At 42.2% G+C, this 24814-nt stretch overlaps 1 protein-coding gene across 1 annotated transcript in view; it reads left to right on the top strand.

Moving 5' to 3' along the window:
* The first annotated feature begins 685 nt into the window (after nucleotides 1-685).
* LOC139408810 (poly [ADP-ribose] polymerase tankyrase-1-like) overlaps nucleotides 686-24814 on the top strand; it is a 116636-nt gene continuing 92507 nt past the window's right edge. Inside the window, exons 1-3 of the mRNA XM_071153153.1 lie at nucleotides 686-1133; nucleotides 3154-3378; nucleotides 16316-16411. Of these exons, the coding sequence (XP_071009254.1) occupies nucleotides 704-1133; nucleotides 3154-3378; nucleotides 16316-16411 (751 nt within the window). The 5' untranslated portion in view covers nucleotides 686-703. The remainder of the gene's footprint in view (nucleotides 1134-3153; nucleotides 3379-16315; nucleotides 16412-24814) is intronic.

Raw genomic sequence — 24814 nt, 5'->3', positions numbered from 1 at the left:
TAAGTCATGCAATAAAGTGTTTTTTTTTCTGAAACTGATTTTGCCTGTTAGATATGTTTCATATTCTCGTCCATTTCAATATCAGGACAGGCAGTCCTGCCTGCTGGTGATTCAGGCTACTTTAGATTAAGTGAAAAATGTGATCTGCATAGGGAAATACTGTGGATGACTCATCGTGCAGTACGTGCACACTGAATTTCACAGACGAGAGGGAAATTGTGTTCAGTGAAATGAATCTTCCTTAGCATATATGACAGTCTATTTCTGCTATTTTGAGGGTTGCGTACAGTGCAAAAAATTTAAAGGTTGATTATAATATAGCAATAGTAGCTGTTAGAAGTTATACACACTATTGTCTCTGACACTAAAAACATAAGATATCAGACCATGGAAGTTATAAAACCATAGAATTTGCTGTGCATGTGTAGGAGAGAAAGTCTCACCCATGTCATGCCTAGTCTATTCGGTTGAAAGAGCAAAAATAAATTGTTATGGCAATTGAATAACAAGCTCTTTAATCAGACAATTTGATTAAACCATAGGCTGTGTAAAAAAAAACGATTAAAAAAACGTTTTGAAAGCCAGTTCTAAAAATATTTTCATGGCGACTTTCACTGCTGACATTAGAAACCGGAAATTAGCGTCTCCGCTTCCAGGAAGTTTAGCCAATATATTTTTTGTTGCCAGTGGGACTGCTGTAAAAATGGCGGCGTCTCGTCGCTCTTCCCAACAGCAAAAGCAGAGCATATCCTCGCCACCTCGCAGTATTTCTCTTTCACTCACTCCTCCGGGGTCTCCTCCCGTTCCCTGTGGTGGCATAATTTCGGTGCTAGCGGGTGCTGAAGTAGACAGTGCCGGGGATCCAGAGTTAACTCCGGCCTCCCCCAATATCCCCGCCCCGGCCCTAAGCAGCAGCAGCTCCACTACCACCGGGGGTAGCAGCAGCGCTGGCTCTAGTCCTGACTCAGGTAGCAATAGCAGCCCCGGGGGCAGCGACTGCGGGACTTTCAGAGAGCTGTTTGAAGCCTGTCGTAATGGGGACGTATCGCGGGTGAAGAGGCTGGTGGATACGGTTAACGTGAATGCCAAGGACATGGCTGGGCGGAAATCCACTCCGCTACACTTCGCTGCAGGTAACGTCGATGGCGAATGTTCGCTAAGAGCTGGTTTGTTTAGCTAACATAGCTAGCCAACGAACGTTACTTGAGTAAATTGCTAACTAACTAGCTACATTTTATGAGGCTAACTTCTGCAAGCTAAATTGTTAGCTAACAAACTTCGCGTACTAGTTAAGTAACGTTAGGCTAACTTGTTGAAAATGCCGAGCCAACTAGCCTACATTTAGACTCAGGAAGGGGTTGGTAAAGTAACTCAACTCTGCGATGATTTCATCCACGGAGTTAATCGTAAATACGTTTTTTAAATTAACCTCCGACTCGTTCGAGTTGATATGCACTAGACACTTAACAAAAAATGGTAATTATTCGATATAACTTTACCATGTACCAATGTTTGTTTTCTATTGTTGCTTGCGTTTTCTTTATTTGATTTAAAAAATATATAGTTTAAGTTTTTAATTAAACGTTAATCAAATACCACCACCGAGTTTAACTTAAAAAAAAAAAACTTTTTGAGATTCAATTGGAACATGTTCTGCGTTTCCACCGTAGAGAAAAAATATTGAGTACACCTTCCAGTGGTTGTATATATTAATATGCACGTATTATTAAAAAGTGTGGATTTAAGCAAATAAATGACAAGGACAGAGGACAAACAGAGGACAAGGTATATCGTCTGCATCGACTCCAAGGAGTCAGGTTAATTTAAAAAACTTTAGTCTGTGCTCAACTCCGTGGATGAAGTCATTGTGGAGTTGAGGTACTTTGCTAGGGGAGGGGGCACTGTATTAGCCAGCAAGTTGTAAGCAAAACACACAGGCCTTTCCAGGCAGAAAACGTGGTACAAACATTATTGGGCACAGATAACAGCACAAAGGGCAAGAAGGTAGAGAGACAACAATACATCACGAGCAGCCACAACTGTCAGTATGAGTGTCCATGATTGAGTCTTTGAATGAAGAGATTGAGATAAAACTGTCCAGTTTGAGTGTTTGTTGCAGCTGCAGCGACCTGAAAAGAGGAGCGACCCAGGGATGTGTATGCTTTGGGGACCTTTAACAGGGGCGGCAGGTAGCCTAGTAGTTAGATCGTTGGACTAGTAACTGAAAGGTTGCAAGGTCGACATGGTAAAAAAAAACAACAGAATGTGACTGGCAGAACGGGTGTCGTATGTAGAGGATGAGGGCTGCAGTAGATGTCTCAGATGGGTGGGTATAATTTGTGGAACATTCCAACGGGTATTTGTTCCAAAAACTTCGTAAATAACAAGGTTGCCAACAATAAGATTAAGATACCGGGCTAGGGAGATGGCTATTTTAATGAGGTTTTTTACTCACCATATTTATTCTGAAAAATGTCTGTAGTAACTCTGGTAGCCTATCGACAAACATTAAGAATAAGCTATATGGTGAGTTAATGCCTATTCGGTATTTAGGTGGATTGATCATGTTACTTTGTATGCATTGTTTGTTGGCAACCTTGTACTTTACGAAGTTTTTGGAACAGATTCCTATTGGAATGTTCCACAAATTATACCCACCCATCTCAGATAGGGGGGGAGTGAGGCCTAAGAGGGTTTTATAGATAAGCTTCAACCAGTGGGCCTTGCGACGGGTATACAGAGATGACCAATTTACAGAAGAGTGTAGATTGTCGTGATGTGTCCTATAAGGAGCATTGGTGGCAAATCTGATGGCCGAATGGTAAAGAACATCTAGCCGTCCGAGAGCACCCTTACTGCCGATCTATACATTGCGTCTCCGTAATCTAGCATGGGTAGGATGGTCATCTGAATCAGGGTTAGTTGGGCAGCTGGGGTGAAGAGGAGCGATTACAATGGAGGAAACCAAGTCTATTTTTAACTTTAGCCTGCAGCTTACCATACTGATTTAGTATATGTGATACACAACCAGTATTTCTTATCAGAAAAAACTATAAAATATGTTCAACAATGATTACAGGTTGTGTTTCACTGTTTTAGAGGCCCATTTGTGTAAGGAGGAAAAACACTTTGCACAATCTTTCCACTTTTTAGGATTTGGGAGGAAGGATGTTGTGGAGCACCTCCTTCAGACTGGGGCCAACGTTCACGCCTGTGATGACGGAGGTTTGATCCCTTTGCATAACGCCTGCTCCTTTGGTCACGCAGAGGTGGTCAGCCTGCTCCTCTGTCAGGGCGCCGACCCAAACGCCCGGGACAACTGGAACTACACACCTCTCCACGAGGCTGCCATCAAGGGCAAAATAGACGTGTGCATCGGTAAGAAACATCTACGACGACATGCAACTTTTATGCTTACCTTGCATTTTGTGCTGACTTTACACACTTGAATCACATTTAAAATAGTCCTAGCTATCTTTGAATCCAAATCTAAGGCTCCTGTGTTATGAACAGCTTAATTAACAAATCAAATTTATTTATAAAGCCCTTCTTACATTAGCTGATATCTCAAAGTGCTGTACAGAAATCGAGCCTAAAACCCCAAACGGCAAGCAATGCAGGTGTAGAAGCACAGTCGCTAGGAAAAACTCCCTAGAAAGGCCAGAACCTAGGACGAAACCTAGAGAGGAACCATGAGGGGTGGCCAGTCCTCTTCTGGCTGTGCCGGGTGGAGATTATAACAGAACATATAATAGCCTAACTGCTGTAGAAATTGATAGGAGAGTCTATGGTCTGTTGCTCTGCTGCTGCGTATTGTATCATCAAGTCTTACAGTCAGGTTATTTTGCCCTGAAACGAACATGTCACCCCTAGTGATCTCAACAGAATCACATCTCAATGACATAATGACATTTTCTGACCAGCCCATAATGGTCTGGCCCTAACAGTCTCCCTGTCTCCAGGGAGGAAGCCAGACACCATTGAAAAGAACATCAGGCCAGATCAATTTCTCGGGGCAGAAACTAGAGCCACAGTCCCTTCTCTGTCACTTACTTTGACCTACAGTGCCTTTCGGGAAATTATTCAGACTTTTCCACGTTTTGTTCCGTTACAGCCTTATTCTTAAATGGATTAAAATAAAAACAATTCCTCAGAAATCTATACAGAATACCCCATAATGACAAAGCGAAAACAGGTTTTTAGAAATATTTGCAAATGTATAAAAAAACAGAAATGCCTTATTTCCATAAGTATTCAGACAATTTGCTAGGAGACTTGAATTTCAGCTCAGGTGCATTTTGTTTCCATTGATCAATGCTTGATGTTTCTATGGCTTGATTGGAGTCCACCTGTGGTAAATTCAATTGATTGGACATGATTTGGAAAGGCACACACCTGTCTAAAGTCCCACAGTTGACAGTGTATGTCATTGCAAAAACCAAGCCATGAGGTTGAAGGAATAGTCCGTAGACCTCCGAGACAGGATTGTGTCAAGGCACAGATCTGGGGAAGGGTACCAAAACATTTCTGCAGCATTGAAGGTCCCCAATAACACAGTGGCCTCATCATTCTGAAATGGAAGAAGTTTCTAACTACCTAGAGCTGACCGTCCGGTCAAATTGAGCAATTGGGGAAGAAGGGCCTTGGTCAGGGAGGTGACCATGAACCCGATGTTAACTCTGACAGAGCTCTAGAGTTCCTCTGTGGAGATGGGAGGATCTTCCAGAAGGATAACCATCTCTGCAGCACGTTACCAGTAAGGCCTTTATGGTAGAGGGAAAGACGGAAGCCACTCCTCAGTAAAAGACACATGACAGCCCGCTTGGAGTTTGCCAAATAAAAGGCACCTAAAGACTGTCAGACCATGAGAAACAAGATTTTCTGGTCCGATGAAACCAAGATTGAACTCTTTGGCCTGAATGCCAAGCGTCACTTCTGGAGGAAACCTGGCACCATCCCTATGGTGAAGCATGGTGGTGGCAGCATCATGCTGTGGGGATGTATTTCAGCGTCCAGAGCTCTCAGAACCCTTAGACTGGGGTGAAGGTTCACATTCCAACAGGACAACAACTCTAAGTGCACAACCAAGACAACGCAGGAGTTGCTTCGGGACAATCTTTGAATGTCCTTGAGTGGTCCAGCCAGAGCCCGAACTTGAACCCGATCTAACATCTCTGGAGAGACCTGAAAATAGCTGTGCAGCAACGCTCCCCATCCAACCTGACAGAGCTTGAGAGGATCTGCAGAGAAGAATGGGAGAAACTCCCCAAATACAGATGTGCCTAGCTTGTAGCGTCATACCCAAGAAGACTCGATGCTGTGATCACTGCCAGAGGTGCTTCAACAAAGTACTGCGTAAAGGGTCTCAATACTTATGTAAATGTGATATTTCAGTTTTTTATTTGAATAAATTAGCGCAAAAAAAGCCAGTTTTTTTTCTTTGTCGTTATGGGGTAGTGTGTGTAGATGAGGACAAATAGTTTTTTTAAATCAAGTTTAGAATAAGGCTGTAACGTAAGAATGTGGAAAAAGTCAAGGGGTTCGAATACTTTCCAAAGGCACTGTATATATTGGCAAGAGTTTATTTTCTACCATTGCTGTAATGGAATAATCCCTGCATTGACCAAGTGTTGAGACACGAGTTGTCTATATGCCTTCAGAGCGTGTGCTTTTTAGCATCTGGTTCTTTGAATTATGCTTGACTACTATATTTGTTGGCTCTTGAGAATGAAGTTTCTTGTTGCAGTCTCTCTGCTGTGAAATGTGCATCGTGGCACAGGGATGAGCACGTTATTCTCTCTGGTGGGCAATGATCTGAATTAAGTTGATGTGCCGTACTCCGATTAAAACTTCCTCTCGACTTTGATGGTTCTGTTGTCTTTCCAGACATTTATTATTGAGAATATTTGACAAATTTCTTATTAACAAACTATAGTTTTGGCAAGTCAGTTAGGACATCTACTTTGTTCATGACACAAGTAATTTTTCCAACAATTGTTTCCAGACAGATTATTTAACCTATAATTCACTGTATCACAATTCCAGTGGGTCAGAAGTTTACATACACTTAGTTGACTGTGCCTTTAAACAGCTTGGAAAATTCCAGAAAATTATGTCATTGCTTTAGAAGCTTCTGATAGGCTAATTGACATAATTTGAGTCAATTGGAGGCATACCTGTGGATGTATTTCAAGGTCTACCTTCAAACTCAGTGTCTCTTTGCTTGACATCATGAGAAAATCAAAAGAAATCAGCCAAGACCTCAGAATTGTTTTTGTAGACCTCCACAAGTCTGGTCTTCTTTGGGAGCAATTTCCAAACGCCTGAAGGTATTACGTTCATCTGTACAAACAATAGTACGCAAGTATTAACACCATGGGACCACGCAGCCGTCATACCGCTCAGGAAGGAGACTCGTTCTGTCTCCTGGAGATGAACATACTTTGGTGCGTAAAGTTCAAATCAATCCCAGAACAACAGCAAAGGACCTTGTGTAGATGCTGGAGGAAACAAATATCCACAGTAAAACAAGTCGTATATCGACATAACCTGAATGACCACTCAGCAAGGAAGAAGCCACTGCTCCAAAACCGCCATAAAAATAGCCTTTGTACTTTTCTGAGAAATGTCCTCTGATCTAATGAAACAAAAATATAACTTTTTGGCCATAATGACCATTATGTTTGGAGGAAGAAAGGGGGAGGCTTGCAAGCCTGAAGAACACCATCCCAACCGTAAAGCACACTGGTGGCAACATCATGTTGTGGGGGTGCTTTGCTGCAGGAGGGACTGGTGCACTTCAGAAAATAGATGGCATCATGAGGTGGGAAAATTACGTGGGTGTTTTGAAGCAACATCTCAAGACATCAGTCAGGAAGATAAAGCTTGGTCGCAAATGGGTCTTCCAAATGGACAATGACCCCAAACATACTTCCAAAGTTGTGGCAAAATGGCTTAAGGACAACAAAGTCAAGGTATTGGAGTGGCCATCACAAAGCCCTGACCTCAATCCTATAGAAAATTTGTGGGCAGAACTGAAAAAGCGTGTGCGAGCAAGGAGACCTCCAAATGTGACTCAGTTACACCAGCTCTGTCAGGAGGAATGGGCCAAAATTCACCCAACTTATTGTGGGAAGCTTGTGGAAGGCTACCCAAAACATTTGACCCAAGTTAAACCATTTTAAAGCAATGCCTCCAAATACTAATTGAGTGCATGTAAACTTCTGACCCACTGGGAATGTGATGAAATAATTAAAAGCTTAAATCATTCTCTCTACTATTATTCTGACATTTCACATTCTTAAAATAAAGTGTTGATCCTAACTGACCTAAGACAGGGAATATTTCCTAGGATTAAATGTCAGGAATTGTGAAAAACTGAGTTTAAATGTATTTGGCTAAGGTGTATGTAAACTTCAGACTTCAACTGTATATTGTGAGGGTCTGATTCTGATGACATGATGATCGATGCGTGACTGCCATTTGACAATTAAAATTATCCATAATGTCATCACGTAGACTAGCATACCCGCACTGTATCTGCAAGCTGTTGTCTTGAGCGCACGTACCAAGACCAGAGTAGGCACATTATTATTAGAATTATTTTGTAAAACTTTTTTTAGTGTGTAGAGCAGCTTTAATATTGCAGATAGAATCGACAATTTATCAATGTAATTGTCTGCCTAATTTCCCTTCCCCCATAGAGTGGGGCAAAAAAAGTATTTAGTCAGCCACCAATTGTGAAAGTTCTCCCACTTAAAAAGATGAGAGGCCTGTAATTTTCATCATAGGTACACTTCAAATATGACAGACAAACTTAAAAAAAAAATCCAGAAAATCACATTGTAGGATTTTTAATTAATTTATTTGCAAATTATGGTGGAAAATTAAGTATTTGGTCAATAACAAAAGTTTATCTCAATTCTTTGTTATATACCCTTTGTTGGCAATGACAGAGGTCAAGCGTTTTCTGTAAGTCTTCACAAGGTTTTCACACACTGTTGCTGGTATTTTGGCCCATTCCTCCATGCAGATCTCCTCTAGAGCAGTGATATTTTGGGGCTGTTGCTGGGCAACACGGACTTTCAACTCCCTCCAAAGATTTTCTATGGGGTTGAGATCTGGAGACTGGCTAGGCCACTCCAGGACCTTGAAATGCTTCTTACGAAGCCACTCCTTCGTTGCCCGGGCGGTGTGTTTGGGATCATTGTCATGCTGAAAGACCCAGCCACGTTTCATCTTCAATGCACTTGCTGATGGTAGGCTTTGTTACTTTGGTCCCAGCTCTCTGCAGGTCATTCACTAGGTCCCCCCGTGTGGTTCTGGGATTTTTGCTCACCGTTCTTGTGATCATTTTGACCCCACGGGGTGAGATCATGCGTGGAGCCCCAGATCGAGGGAGATTATCAGTGGTCTTGTATATCTTCCATTTCCTAATAATTGCTCCCACAGTTGTTTTCTTCAAACGAAGCTGCTTACCTATTGCAGATTCAGTCTTCCCAGCCTGGTGCAGGTCTACAATTTTGTTTCTGGTGTCCTTTGACAGCTCTTTGGTCTTGGCCATAGTGGAGTTTGGGGTGTGACTGTTTGAGGCTGTGGACAGGTGTCTTTTATACTGATAAGTTCAAACAGGTGCCATTAATACAGGTAACGAGTGGAGGACAGAGGAGCCTCTTAAAACCTCTTGGAACTACCGCTCCCGGATCCGGGAGAATTGTCATCAACTGACACTAATTAGCATAACGCAACGGATAAAAAATATTACTCGAAAATATTCATATTCATGAAATTACAAGTGAAATATATTGAAACGCAGTTTAGCCTTTTGTTAATCTCCCTGTCATCTCAGATTTTGAAATTATGCTTTACAGCCAAAGCAAGACGAGCATTTGTGTAAGTTTATCGATAGCCTAGCATAGCATTATGCCTAGCTAGCAGCAGGCAGCTTGGTCACCAAAATCAGAAAAGCAATCAAATTAAATCGTTTACCTTTGATGAGCTTCGGATGTTTTCACTCACGAGACTCCCACTTAGATAGCAAATGTTAATTTTTTTCCCATAAAGATAATTTTTGTAGCCGAAATAGCTCCGTTTGTTCTTCACGTTTGGCTGAGAAATCGACCGGAAATTGAGGTCACGACAACTCTGAAAAATATTCCAAATTAGATCCATAATATCGACAGAAACATGGCAAACATTTTTTATAATCAAACCTCAAGGTGCTTTTCAATTATCTATTCGATAATATATCAACCGGGTCAGTTGGCTTCTTAGTAGGAGCGAGAGAAACAATGGCCGCATTTGTCTATTACGCACATATCACTCTGAGAGCCACCAGTTGACCATTGACGCAATGTTGTCGCTCAAGCTAATTTTTCAAAATGAAAAAGATCTAATACAATGCTGGGCCAGTATCCGAAAGGTTGCTAGATCGAATCCCCGAGCTGAGAAGGTAAAAATCTGTCGTCCTGAACACGGCACTTAACCCACTGTTCCTAGGCCGTCATTGTGAATAAGAATTTGTTCTTAACTGACTTGCCTAGTTAAATAAAGGTTAAATAAGAAAATTACTATCTAGTTTGAGGAACAGACAAGTCCTCAACTGGCAGCTTCATTAAATAGTACCCCCAAAACACCAGTCTGAACGTCAACAGTGAAGAGGCTGTGTTGCCTCTTCACCAGTTCAGACAGTTCCTTACTTTCTCCGTATTCCACTTGCGACTTCCATTTTTGCTGTAATGCTGCAATTTGTTGGTTGTAATTTAGGGTCCATGTTTTTTTTTTTTTAGCTGCGTGTGTGATTTAACTCCACCAACCCTATTTATGATATAATTTACAAAGATTATACCCTTTTCACCATAATATTGGCAAGTAACTTTCTATGGTTTGTTTTAAAAATAGCAATATTTTGGAGATTATTTATATAATAACTGAAAGTGTGAGATTGTAATCTGAATAAAGGGAAATCGGGTGAGCCATTCTTACTAATCTGCTATAGAGAACCAGTTCAGATTTAAGTATAGCTTTTGCATGACTGAAGCCTTTTTAGTAAGAGGTCTAATGCTTTAATACCTAATGATTTCTGCCCTCCGAATTCATATTCATGAAACAAATATAGAGTAGGCACATTTGATATTTAACGCAACAGTTTTGGTGAAAATAAATCTAGGTTGGAGTTAAATGTGATGGAAGCACATTGCACTTTAGATTTTTGTTTGGTACATGAGAAGTTAAGCAAAAAAAGAACATTTTGTGTGCACTGTCATTTGGTGGAAACACACTGGTGGGGAAAATGAACATATTTTTTAATATTCACAAGTCTGTCGCCAATTGGATGGAAATCTAGCTACACAGATTGTTGATTTGTGAGCTGCTGTTCTTCAGAACTGGGCATGTAAGGAGATATTCACTCATGCTTTTGCTTGTCTCAGATATTATATACATATTTTTGTGTGTTATGTTTATGTTGAATGAAAATAATTTCAGCAGAAATTAAGCAGTAACCATTAAGTGACTTTAGCCTAATTTCAGCAGTGCCAGTTCATTAACATAGAAACACTCACTCTGCTCATCTCATGCCAGAATGTAATTACTACACACATTTCTCACTCTCACAGAGACTAATAACATTTGGACTCGATAGTTACATACCACAATATTATTTTGGACGATATTATACTGAACAAAAATATAAATGCAACATGTAAAGTGTTGGTCCCATGTTTCATGAGCTGAAATAAAATATCTCAGAAATGTTCCATATGCACAAAATGTGTATTTCTCTCATTTTGTTCAGAAATTTGTTTACATCCCTGTTAGTGAGCATTTCTCCTTTGCCAAGATAATCCATCCACCTGACAGATATGGCTGATTAAACAGCATGATCATTACACAGGTGCACCTTGTGTTTGGGACAATAAAAGGCCACTTTAAAATGTGCAGTTTTGACAAACACAATGCCACAGATGTCTCAAGTTTTGAGGGAGCATGCAATTGGCATGCTGACTGCAGGAATGTCCACCAGAGCTGTTGCCAGATAATTTAATGTAAATTTCTCTGCCACAAGCCGCCTCCAGCGTCATTTTAGAGAATTTGGCAGTACGTCCAACCGGCCTCAATCCGCAGACCACGCATAACCTCTCCAGCCCAGGACCTCCACATCTGGCTTCTTTGCCTGCGGGATCATCTGAGACCAGCCACCGGGACAGATTATGTATCTGTGGGTTTGCACAAGTAAGGCTGTGTCGGTCATGACAGCCGGTGATTTTCAAGCAATTAACTGTCGGTCTCACGATAATTGACTCTTAATTAACATAAAGACATTTAGCATCTCCTGGCTTCCACACATAGCCTACAAGCCACTGATGAAGACCTTTGGAACATCTACATTTTAAAAAGGCAAATAAATCCATATAATATAGCCTACACCTTCACAATAAATCAATCATTTATTTTAGACAGGTCTAAAGAAGCATGATATGAAGAAAATGAAGTCTATTTCAGCAGAACAGAATTGCGTACTCTGAGTTGTCCTGATCTGGCTATGCGAAATGGCTGTGGGCTACACTTTAATTTAGCAGACAAGATTAGCTTAGAATTCCGTGGCATTATTTTATAATATGAAGAATACAATTGAACAAAGTGGAAATAAAATGATTTGAGATTGCGCACATTTATTTACCTGTGTTGACTGGTAAATAAAGAAATATGTATTCCTATTTGCTTAATTTAGAGGTATTAATGTAACTTTTGTTGTTCTACAAACGTTGAGCTACATGTTTTGATATTTGATACATTGTAAGGCTTCATGATGCTACTCTAATGATGATTTTGAAAAAAGTCGCTTGAAAGGCATGAGCTCTGCTTTGTTTTTTGCGCGGGCTGTACACACTTCATCAGTCTTTCATTCACAATTTGACCAGCACTTGATAATGCCTCGAATTTTACGGCGGCATCCCCTTTTGTGTGGCCATAATGCACCTTGGTCTGGAGTGCTGCGATGTGCCCTTCTCCCTGAGTGCTGCGCGCTCCGAGCGCCTCTCACTCACACGGCTCCCCATCACGTGATCGGGTCTTTCATACAGGCTACAAGTGAAGACAGACACATCGTGGATGCAACTGCGCGGGTCCTTACCCAATTCTGAGGTGCATATTGAAGATATTGGAAGAACTGTCCACATTTACTTTTCATCAGCCAACAAAATGAGTGGGCCTAACGAACAGCAAAAGCACAAGCCTATGCCAATCTACCATCCCCCATAGTACAAAAGTTGACCTATTCTGCGCAATAAATAAATATTCCAAACATAGTCTGGGACAGTTGTGAGATGCAATAGATCCCAAATTAATACTTTAAAAAAGCGCAATATGGCTGATGCAACAGATCAGAACGTTTAGCTTAAAATGTCAATGAACTATTAGGCTATTTCTTCCATTATAAGCGCAGCAATGCACACATGGTAGTAGGCTATAAGCGCAGCAATGCACACATGGTAGTAGGCTATAAGCGCAGCAATACACACATGGTAGTAGGCTATAAGCGCAGCAATACACACATGGTAGTAGGCTATAAGCGCAGCAATACACACATGGTAGTAGGCTATAAGCGCAGCAATACACACATGGTAGTAGGCTATAAGCGCAGCAATACACACATGGTAGTAGGCTATAAGCGCAGCAATACACACATGGTAGTAGGCTATAAGCGCAGCAATACACACATGGTAGTAGGCTATAAGCGCAGCAATACACACATGGTAGTAGGCTATAAGCGCAGCAATACACACATGGTAGTAGGCTATAAGCGCAGCAATACACACATGGTAGTAGGCTATAAGCGCAGCAATGCACACATGGTAGTAGGCTATAAGCGCAGCAATGCACACATGGTAGTAGGCTATAAGCGCAGCAATACACACATGGTAGTAGGCTATAAGCGCAGCAATACACATGGTAGTAGGCTATAAGCGCAGCAATACACACATGGTAGTAGGCTATAAGCGCAGCAATACACACATGGTAGTAGGCTATAAGCGCAGCAATACACACATGGTAGTAGGCTATAAGCGCAGCAATACACACATGGTAGTAGGCTATAAGCGCAGCAATGCACACATGGTAGTAGGCTATAAGCGCAGCAATGCACACATGGTAGTAGGCTATAAGCGCAGCAATGCACACATGATAGTAGGCTATAAGCGCAAATGTTCCATTTAGCGGGAAAATACCTTTATCATGTAATGCTTTTATTATAAAGATGCATTTTTATGGAGCAAATTATTTTCCCCAAACTTAACTCACGCTGCTTATGCATGCAAGTAAGGCGCTACACACCTTGTAAAGCGGATTAATGTGCTTCATTTTAATACGTTATTTGGCCACTTTAGTTGTGATAGAAACCTTATCTAAACACATAGGCCTATGGGCTAGGCTACATGAGTTGTGCGACTGATTCGAAGAAGTCGGCAAAAAAATGAATATTTTTTTGCCTTATGCTGGGCATCATTCACAAGTGATAGGCTAACATTGATACCCATCAGACTAATCTTGATTTAATCTTGTTTTCACATATTCTAAATAATATATGTGTGAAATTTGTTTTGATTTAGAATGGACCATTATGCACCTGTCTCGAAACGGGGCAGCAGGAAAAATGCATGTCATCTATGCACTTAAATAGCGAATGGAGGACGCCTTTCCGTGGTTCATTTTCATGCCAGGCAGGTAGTTTATAATCCTGTTGTAATTAAAAGCGATGTGCTAAATATTAAGAAAGTTTAGAAATAAATATAGTAGGTCTGGCCTATGATGGGATCCTCTTCTTTTTAATATCGACTATCATTTCTTGCGTAGCCTATAGAAATGTTGAGCAACATGAGCTCATTGGCTCTCAAGAAGTGTTTGATTAGATGTTTGATTACTTTTGCATTGTCAGAGTGATTTAGAGGGACAATAGAGTGCTTGAATACCAGGCAGTTAGCAAGTTTGGTAGGCTACTAATGACCATCACTTGGAGAACCCTAATCACCGTGACTAAAAGGTCACTTGGAATTGAACTGCCTTCATGACCGCCGGTGTGGTGATAATACGGGATTCCCCAACAGCCCTATGCAGGACCAAAGAATTTCTGCGCAAACGGTCAGAAACCGTCTCGGAGAAGCTCACCTGCGTGCTCGTCTTCACCAGGCTCTTGACCAGACTGCAGTTTGTTGTTGTAACTGACTTCAGTGGGGAAATGCTCACCTTTCGATGGCCACTGGCACGTTGGAGAATTGTACCGGGCAGATGGCAGTGTATGAGGTTGCGTGGGCTAACATCATAATGCAATAAAATCGTAGTATGGAATCCTAATACGTATAGAATCGCAATACACTGTGTCAGCACCTAAGTGTCAGGATCATATGATCAGGCCCCCTCCATCCTCTCCATCTTGTCAGCTAGCTCTGTCACTCCACAGTGGCTGGTGTTTGTATGCTGAGCACTCTCCCGCCCTCTCGTTTATCATTGTTGTAGGTGTTATTGGCCGTGTTAGCCAGCTGCACGTGCAGCACCATGGGAACAGGGTGAGCGGCGATGGCAAGGCAAATGGCTCATCTACTCAATCTTTGGGAGTGTCTCTCTTTGGTATGTGTGTGTGTTCGGAGGGTGGAGGTCATGTGGGTTTACATTATGAGGGGGAAGGAGTTGTTGTTGCTGTACAGGAACAGCTGAGCTCGCTCGCTCTCGCTCCCTCTCTCGCTCATGTGTGACAGACAGATAGATAGGCAGGCAAGCTGTCAGAGGAGCACCTGCGAATCTTAATCACCCCGTCGCCATCATTTACGCCTTGACACGACACCAAGCCCCCTCCACACTGCCCCATCCCTCTCCACACTGCCCCATCCCTCTCTCCACTGCCCCCTCCACCAGCACGGCCACCCCTCCATCAGACTCCCACTGACTGCCTGTCATACATCGACTCTCTGCTCTGCCTCCAGCTAACGCAGCAGCGTATGAGAGCCTACCTGCATATTAATCTGTTACAGGACTGAGACTGCTGCTATAGCCCAGCATATGTCTATTTTACAGAGGGCTCCTTTTCATTGGATTTGTTCACTCTTTCTTCCACCAGGGCTTTCTCTTTAGTGTCTCCCTGCTCCTTTAGTTACCAGGCTAGTAGGACAGGAGTGGATGTGGAAGACAATGTGATTTGGTGCAGAGCTAAATCACATTTGTGTTGAGGAATGGGTGAGTTAACGTGTGGCGTGCGTCACCGACGTGGAGAGAGGGGCAGGCAGGCAGGCAGACAGACATGGGCTCCCATTTAGCCAAGTGATCACCCGAGTGGCGATGTTGAGAAAAGCTGCTGCTGCTTGCGTGACTGAATACGAATGATGACAAATGGCTCCGAAAGCTAGCACCCTCACCCTGTTCTGCTGTGTATAAAAGGTGTATGTGATTTTGAGAGGTGCGATCCAGATTGAGTAGGAGTTGTCTTTAACCGGCCCTCTTGTTTTCTTCTCCCGGCCTCCCTCCCCATTGACTCTTTCTTTCATTGTCCTGCTCCCTGATTTGAGTGCAGAGCAGTTTTCTGCCTCTCTCCCTTTGTGTGTCTTCTTTGTTTTGTTCAGTGTGTAAACCTTGGTAATACATAGAGCGGTGTGTGAAGTGAAGAACGACTGAAGCGTAGTAGTGTTGCAGGATGTGATTGGTAGTGTGTGCGCGTGTGTGTGTTTCGGGATAGAGCTGAGAGTTCGGGGCCGCTGGTCTCCTTATGAGCGAGCGCTCTGCTGTTCATCCACTCAGACAATCACTCATCTGGGGGAGATTAAAACGCTGCACCCTGGGAAACATGTCCCCCCCCCGTCTCTCTTCTTTCCCCTCCCTTACTCTGTCTCTAACCCTCTGCTCTTTTATTGTCACGCTCGCTCACTCTCTCTCTCTCATTCCCTCTCCCTCCCTGGGCTAGAGCGAGAAAGGCTAGGCAGGCAGGCGGGCTTTGATATTCTGCTCTCATACCTGTGCTGGAGTCACATGGTAGTGCCCGAGTCCTCCTGCCTGTTTTTCTAATATGGCTTTTTCCCCTCCTCCTCACCTCCGCCGCAGCATTCAGTTTGGGCTGTTGTTTTTTTCCCCTCTTGCTGCCTGCTGTCGCTCCGGTCCTCCGTTCTCACGACGCACCGCTGGTGTGCGATGTATGTTTATGTCGGCAGCATGCCGCGGAGCCAGAGAGTGCTAGCGGGCAGCAGTGGCGGCAGCGCTAGTCCTGGTGTTAGCAGTGGTGGTCTGTGTCTGTCCCTGCCTGAGCTCAGCTACTGTCTGTGTTTCCCCTGTACAGTGCTGCTCCAGCATGGAGCCGACCCCAACATTCGCAACACCGACGGCAAGAGTGCCCTGGACCTTTCCGACCCGTCCGCCAAGGCTGTGCTCACTGGTAAGTGATGAGCGATTATTATTGTATTTTTTTATTTATTTTTTTACCTCTCTTCCTCCCTTTCTTTCTTTCTCTCAAGTTACCTCTATCACTCGAAGTCTCTCTACCTCCACTGCACTCTTTCTCTCTCCCTCTCTCGAGCTCTCTACCTCTGGCACTCTTTCTCTTTGTATCTACCACTCTCTTTCTCTTTGTTGTCTACATACCTTCTCCTCTAGCAGTCTCTCTACCCCTCGCTCTTTCTACCTCTACCATTCTTTCTCTCTTCCTACGTACCTGACCTCTTGCGCCTCACCTCTCCTCTCTCTCTCTCTTCTCTCTCTCTCCCCCAGAGATAAGTTGTCGAACTGCGAATGATCCTCCACTTGTATCCACACTACTCTATCCTTCACCCTCTTCCATGGTCTTATCTGTTGATTTTGTGTCTGAGTTGGTTGTGTGATTCCCTCCTTTCAGCAGTCAAGACAAATCCATAATTAGGCTGTTCCGTTGTGTGTGTGTGTTCTTTCACGCTCTCTCTGTTCACGCGGTTTCGTCATATTCCCTGGCTGGTAGATAAATTAAGGTGCGATACAGAGTGGAAGACTGTCCTAAAAGGCTTTCCACCCACCTTGTAAACAAATCACAGAGCGGATGTTATTTGTCTGGAATTTCTGTATGTGATGCAAACGTGAACTGATTTTGATAACAGTATTCAACAACAAAACATTCACATGATACGAAAGCAGACAGAACCGTTACACACTCAGGAAGTGTTTACTACGTTGGAGTGTGGCACGCAAGAAGAGCGAGCAACACACTGTTTACTGTTGCCAATTTGTCCTCTGTTGCTGAATATGACCGTGAGAAAAACTTCCTCTTATCGATTGCTGTGTGTAGACCGCAGTATTAAGCCGTGCGTGTGTGTTTAGATTTCTTGGAGATGAATGTATAATGATGCTAATACAACATCTTAATTATACCACCTGCTTGGACTTTCGTTTTGAGACAGTCAGTGAACTGATGCGATCCAGGTAGAAAATGCCCATCACTGTCACACTAAACTCTGGCCTTGTAGTATCATGACCCGGCTATCAACAATCACCAGACGACTTTCATGGGTTGAGAAAGAGCAGCCGAGAGGACTGTACTGTCTGTATAAATAGTGTAGCAGCGAGAGAGGAGAACCCCTCCAGTCACTGGAGTACTCCAGATAATTGTTACATATCGACTTTTCTTATCTCTCTCTGCACTTTGCGCCAGCACTCTGTCCGACCCTCATGCTGCTCAAGGCCCCGACTCTCTCTCCTAGAGCAAAGCTAACAGTGTTCACATACGCACATACTAGGGAAGGGGGTTTTAAACAATTGTACTATTCAAATAGTATCATGAATTTTTGCCCTAAGTCTGGAAATTTGAAATACATGATTTAAAAAAAAATTAAACAGTTTGTTTTGTTACATTTTTATTTTAAATTTTAATTTGAAAAACAATGATTTTTTATTTACCTGTTCACTGCTGCGTGAGGGAGAGAGGCTGGTACTCTATTGCTGCAGCTGTAAAGGGGCTTGGAGCGAGCAGACGGAGGGAGACGGAGTGTCACGGTAGCCACTAGCCACGGCAACTCGGCTACGGCCAAGACAAGCTAACTTGTAGCAGCCACAATGTTATTTATCATCGCACATAACAGTACCCGTCTTGACTGAAGTAGCCTAGAGAGAGGCTGGACAATAGAGCGAGTTAAAATTCACCCAAGTCTGAAAAACAGAAAAATAATATTGGCTAAGCTGGAACAACAGCGCACGCCCGTAGCAAATGAATGGAATCGAACATTCGCAGAGCCTGTTTTGACTGGATTGATGCTTAGAATTTAATTTCACATAAAATGCACCAAAAAATGTATCCCTTTTTATTTTACCACTAAAATCTGTTCGTCGGACGAAACTGTAAAAAAAAAAAAACTTGTGTAGAAAGTAAACATCTGCACCTCGATGGTGTCAACTGTGCTTATGTCTGTGTAATGAAAGTAGAGGAAAATATAAACTTCTGACTATTTCTAGTCTAGTGATCGATGACAAAAGAACTCGCTGCCCAGACATACATAATTACAAAGAGGAGGTTCTCCTGGCATGCCTCTCCATAGGAAAACAATGGGGGAGCTCAGCGTTCCAAGGGCAAAAAGTATTTTGGGGCTAGCATTTGATGACAACCAAGCTCGCTGCCCAGATTTACATAATTAGAAAGAGGAGATTCTCATGATTTTAAAATGACGTCCGACTAGAAAAAAATCAAAATATACACTTTGCAAGATATTTGGCGAAATAGACCGACATGATTTCCCCTATAGGAATCAATAGGACGACCTCAGTTTCATGAGTAATTTCTTTGTTTACATTTGAACTTCTAACAACGTGAGCAGGTCTCATTGCCAACAATAGCAAAGAATTGTGACGTAAAACAATAAGCTGGGAATAGAACGTTCGGAAGGCGAGTTGGTGCTCTATAGAACTAATAGGAGCTGGCAGGGTGAAAAATGACCTAAAATAAGGCCTGTTTTTTCTCGATTACTTCAAATCGACGACAAGCAGCTTGGAAAAATGGTCACATTATGAAACTGGGCTCCACGGCGGATGCAATGAACTAGCTTTTATCGGAAAAAAAGCGTTGTTAAAAATGTAATCTGTCCAGCCTACTAGAGAAGCTAGCTAAGCTAGCCAGCTATAGCTAGCTAGGATAATTGAGGCTACCCCCCTCCCAACCCCATTCAGATAAAACAACAATCTACCTTTTGGTTGCTCGTTGTGGCCTACTTCTCAATTCGGTAACATTTTAATTCTGTAACTTTATTCCATCTTGCTTTGTGTTAGTGAACTCTCACTCCACTTGCTACACATTGAGCCTCTTTGCCACTTTGATTGGCCAACAAAAACAACAAGCTACACATGTTAAAATAGGATTTTTTTCTCACATATGTATATTCCAATACTAATGTTAATTTGGATATTTAGAATAAACGCCACACTTGTTTTTCTATCCTCGTGGGGACCTAAATTTGATTTCCACTCAAAATCCTATTTCCCCTGACTAAAACCCAAACCTAGTTGTAACCCTAAACCTAACCACTAAGCTTAAAATAGCTTTTGTCCTCGCGGGGATGTGGGGAATGTCCCCATGAGGGAGATTTTTCCTTGTTTTCCTATCCTTGTGGTGACTTTTGGGGATTTCAGGTCCCCACCGAGGACAGAAGAACAAGACACACACACAGTTTCTCTCTCTGAGATAGAGAAACTATAGGACTGTTATCTTGAAAAGGAGATTCCACTGACACTTAGTTTTATCTCCTCGCCTGGCACAATCTTCCTCTTGTAATATAGAGCTCAGTTCTTATGTCACGAGTGGAGACGAGACCGACAACATTTTGAGGAGTCCGTCTTTTTTTCCTCTGCAATATTTTTGCCAGATTGGATCGATATGGATGTTCTTTATGCAGACCATCTCAAACTCTCAATGGCACTTCAATGAAACAAGGGGAGAATAGAACAGAGGCACTGCATGTGGGTTGAATGTCTTTTTTAAAATTCTGCACTTAGCTTAGACATTGGACTACGTTTATAATATGTAAAAACCAAGGACACGTCGCAATAGATTGTCAAATCATTAGCTGAACACTATTTGCAGGGCCCTTACGAGGCTTTTCCCATTCATAGCAGGGTAATGTTGTGATTTCTCAGTTGGCCTACCTAAACGGAGTGGACGTTGTACTGTGCTGACTGTGTTACATAAACAATCCCCCTCAAGGTTAGTCTTGAACAGAGGACCAAGCAGAGGCTCAATGATCATGGTGTTGCTCTGGCTGTGTTATACATCCTCTGGGTGTTGGCTTATACAGTAGTAACAGGACTGATGTCTCGAGGAAAAAGCCCAAGCCTTTGGCTGTGAAAAGGCACAAAGCGACAAACCATAACCATCTCACCGTGAGAACAGTGTTAGAGGCCATGGGCTAGGTTTTTGTTCCAAACTACCCCATGGACAAGAACAGTGTAATCATGAAGGTATCTGGTATGTTCTACCAGTTATCTATGTCTGTGATATGAGGTAAGTTACATGCAATCTATATAGATCTGTCATATGAAATAATCTAGATGTACTGTGTATACACAGCAATAACAGCCAAAATAATTATATTTACTTATGATTGACTATTGCGGTCTAGGAACCGTCCAAGACGGACATTCGTGTACCAACCTAGAGTAAACTGACTCCTCTCATCCACAGGACTGTATATCATACTCTACTCTAGTCTAACTTGTTTTACATTGACATGTTGTTTTCTAGAGGGCACCAGATGAGAAATGATATCTTCTTTTAAAGATGCCACACCTGGGAGTCCACACCGTACTTCAAAACACTGTGGCACCGTGTGTTACTGTTAGCCCCTGTCTGTAGTGTACTCCTAGTTGCAGGCTGCATTTTGGATGGATTTAGAGCTGTTATTCAGTTCTTCTACCCCAGAGCGAACAGCGAGTACACTGTTTGATTAAAGATTATATTGACCTATAAACTACCCGGGTGACGGGGAACAAATATCCTGTAGCGATGACAAATTTAGATCTACGCCGTTCCAGCAAAGCTTGAAGTGTTGCCACGGTTCCTGAGCGGAGAATATATCCCTACATGTAATCCGTAACTAACTGCCACGAAAATGCATTTTCAAATCCCGGCTAGAAGTAATTTAGTGTTACGGACAACACCCGGGGTTAGTCTTTTGTTGGATCCTCAAAGCTTGCATTAAAGAAATCGCCTTATAACACAGCTTGATGCATGCTGCTCCACGTCGTCCTCCACACTCAGATGAATCGCTTTTGAATTATTGACTTTTTCCAGACGACTTGAAATTAAATTCGCTGTACTCTGGGTATGAAAAGGATTGTGTAATTTTGTTTCACACATCTCATCTTGTGATGGAAAAATGCAAGGCATGTTGAATGATGTGTAGGATGTTCTTTCGGCCTCGGGGAGGGGGGCTGATGGTCCCCAATATGATGGGAGACCTCTCCAACAGAACACAATGACATGCAGATAAGAAGATGGAGGAACATTTATGCGGATTGTACATGCTGAAGCAAGTCGACATTGCACCCATTTAGTATCGGGTGCCTATTTGGATGTCATTTTGGCTGTGTTGACTTTGCAACTCTGCAAATGAAAGACACGGATTGAGTGGTCTGTGCGTGATTTGATTCTGAAGTTTAGCCCCAGTAGCACCTGTAGCTCTACCCCCTATGCGAGGTAGATTTAGATATGAGTGCCAGAAACTGAGCAAGATGAGTAAGATGCTGTGTGGGCGCTCCCTTTCTCTTCTTCCTCTACTGCAGCCAGGACCTCTACCTGCTACTGATGAAGTGTCTGCCCCAGTGCCCCCAGCTCTCAGCCGCCCTGGCCCTGGCCCCACTCCACCACACCCCACCGCCGTGCTTAGAATCACAGGGAGTGAGAAGGGCGCTGAGAGCAGTGGATAGAGAGGCTGGCTAAAAGGGACAGTGATAGAGTGAGGGTGCGTAGAGACCAGCTGCTCTTGAGGCTACACAGAGACAATAGGTTCACGGAGTGTTAAAGGTCCATTGAAGCAGTTATTATCTCCATTTAAAATTATTTCTGGATAACTATTAAGTATCTGATTATTTTTGGCCATTTTAATAGAAAACAAACAACTTTTTAGCAATTTCTCAAGCAAGAATTTTGCTATGACTGTCTGGGAGTGAGAGGGGAAAACTGAAAATTAGATGTTATTGGCAGGGAGTTTTGGAACTCTTTCTTATTGGTCTATTAACTAATTTACCACATGGTGATGTCACCATGGAAGGCCAAAACAGCATCCCAACAAAACAGGCGGAAATTTAGGCAGTCTTTTTAAAAAACGCTTACATTATCATTTTCACAATTTTACAGTATTATTCTAACCTCATAGTGTGGAAATATGTTTGTATATGTACAGTGCAAATTGACCCCAGGTGCATCCTGTTTCCATTGATTGTCCTTGATCAGTGGTGGAAAAAGTACCCAATTGTCATACTTGAGTAAATGTATTGATACCTTTATTAGAAAATGACTCAAGTAAAAGTGAGTCACCCAGTAAAATACTACTTGAGTAAAATTCTAAAAGTATTTGATTTTAAATATACTTAAGTATCAAAAGTAAATGTAATTGCTCAAATATACTTAAGAATTGAAAGTAGAAGTATACATTTCAAATTCCCTATATTAAACAAACCACATGCAACCTTTTTATTTTTTTTATTTATGGACAGCCAGGGGCACACTCCAACACTCAGACATAATTTACAAGCATGTGTGTTTCGTCAGTCCACCAGATCAGGCAGTAGGGATGACCAGGATGTTCTCTTAAGTTTGAATTTGATAATTGTCCTGTCCTACTAAGCATTCAAAATGTAACAAGTACTTTTGGGTGTCAGGGAAAATTAAAAAGTACATTATTTTCTTTAGGAATGTAGTGAAGTAAAAGTTGTAATTAAAAAAAAAAGTTACGTACAGATACCCCAAAAACGACTTAACCTCTCTAGTAGCGTCCCACCTCTTCAACAGCCAGTGAAACTGCAGGGTGCCAAATTCAAAACAACAGAAATCCCATAATTAAAATTCCTCAAACATACATGTATGTATTTTACACCATTTTAAACATACACTTGTTGTAAATCCAGCCACCGTGTCCGATTTCAAAAAGGCTTTACGATGAAAGCAAACCAAACAATTATTAGGTGAGTGCCTATTCACAGAATAACACAGCCATTTTTCCAGCCAAAGAGAGGATTCACAATAAGCAGAAATATAGATTAAATTAATCACTAACCTTTGATCTTCATCAGATGACACTCATAGGACTTCATGTTACACAATACATGTATGTTTTGTTCGGTAAACTTCATATTTCTATCCAAAAATCTGAGTTTACATTGGCGCCTTACGTTCAGAAGTTCCAAAACATCCTTTGATTTTGCAGAGAGCCACATCAATTTACGACCGGGAGTTCCGTGGGGCGACGCACAATTGGCCTAGTGTCGTCCGGGTTAGGGAGGGTTTGGCCGGCAGGGATATCCTTGTCTCATCACGCACCAGCGACTCCTGTGGCGGGCCAGGCGCAGTGCGCGCTAACCTCCTGTGGCTTTCGACCTTCATCTCGCCCGAGCCCATACGGGAGTTGTAGTGATGAGACAAGATAGTAACTGCTAACAATTGGATACCACGAAATTGGGGAGAAAAGGGGGTAACATAAAAATTAAAAAAATTAAAAAAAGATACAACTGTTATGCATGGAATTTTAGATACACTTCTCCTTAATGCAAACGCTTTGTCAGATTTCAAAAAAGCTTTACGGAAAAAGCAAACCATGCAATAATCTGAGTCGGCGCTCAGAGCCCAATCAAGACACAAATATATCCGCCATATTATGCAGTCAACAAAAGTAATAAATAGCATTATAAATCTTCACTTACCTTTGCTGATCTTCGTCGGAATGCACTCCCAGGACTCCCACTTCCACAATAAATGTTTGTTTGTTCGGTAATGTACATCATTTATGTCCAAATAGTTACTTTTGTTAGATCCAAAGTCACCAAGCGCGTTCACTAAAAGCAGACGAAATGTCAAAAAGTTCCGTAACAGTCAGTAGAAACATGTCAAACGATGTATTGAATCAATCTTTAGGATGTTTTTAACATAAATCTTCAATAACGTTCCAACCGGAGAATTCCATTGTCTTCAGAAGTGCAATGGAACAGAGTTCTCATGTGAACGAGCACGGTCAGTTCATGGCAGACCTTACTCATTCCCTTCTCCTTCGGCCCCACTTCACAGTATAAGCATCAGACAAGGTTCTAAAGACTGTTGACATCTAGTGGAAGCCTTAGAAAGTGCAACATTACCAATATCCCACTGTATCTTCAATAGGAGCTGAGTTGTAAATCGACCAACCTCAGATTTCCCACTTCCTGGTCTAATTTTTTCGCAGGTTTTTGCCTGCCATATGAGTTATGTTATACTCAGACATCATTCAAACAGTTTTAGGAACTTCAGAGTGTTTTCTATCCAATAATAATAATAATATGCATAATCTAGCTTTTATGGCTTTATAGCAGGCCGTTTTCATTCGGATGTGAAAATACTGCCCCCTACCCCAAAAGTTAAGTATTTTTACTTAAGTACTTTACACCACTGCTTGAGATGATTCGACAACTTGATTGGAGTCTACCTGTGGTAAATTAAATTGTTGGACATTATTTGGAAAGGGACACACCTGTCTATATAAGGTCCCACAGTTGACAGTGCATGGCAGAGCAAAAACCAAGCCATGAGGTCGAAGGAATTATTCGTAGAGCTCCGACACAGGATTGTCGAGGCACGGATCTG

Source organism: Oncorhynchus clarkii, chromosome 5 (genome assembly GCF_045791955.1).
Source record: "Oncorhynchus clarkii lewisi isolate Uvic-CL-2024 chromosome 5, UVic_Ocla_1.0, whole genome shotgun sequence".
Classification (NCBI taxonomy): domain Eukaryota; kingdom Metazoa; phylum Chordata; class Actinopteri; order Salmoniformes; family Salmonidae; genus Oncorhynchus; species Oncorhynchus clarkii.
Note: the sequence above shows the minus strand (reverse complement) of the source record. Positions and strands in the feature narration are given on the sequence as shown.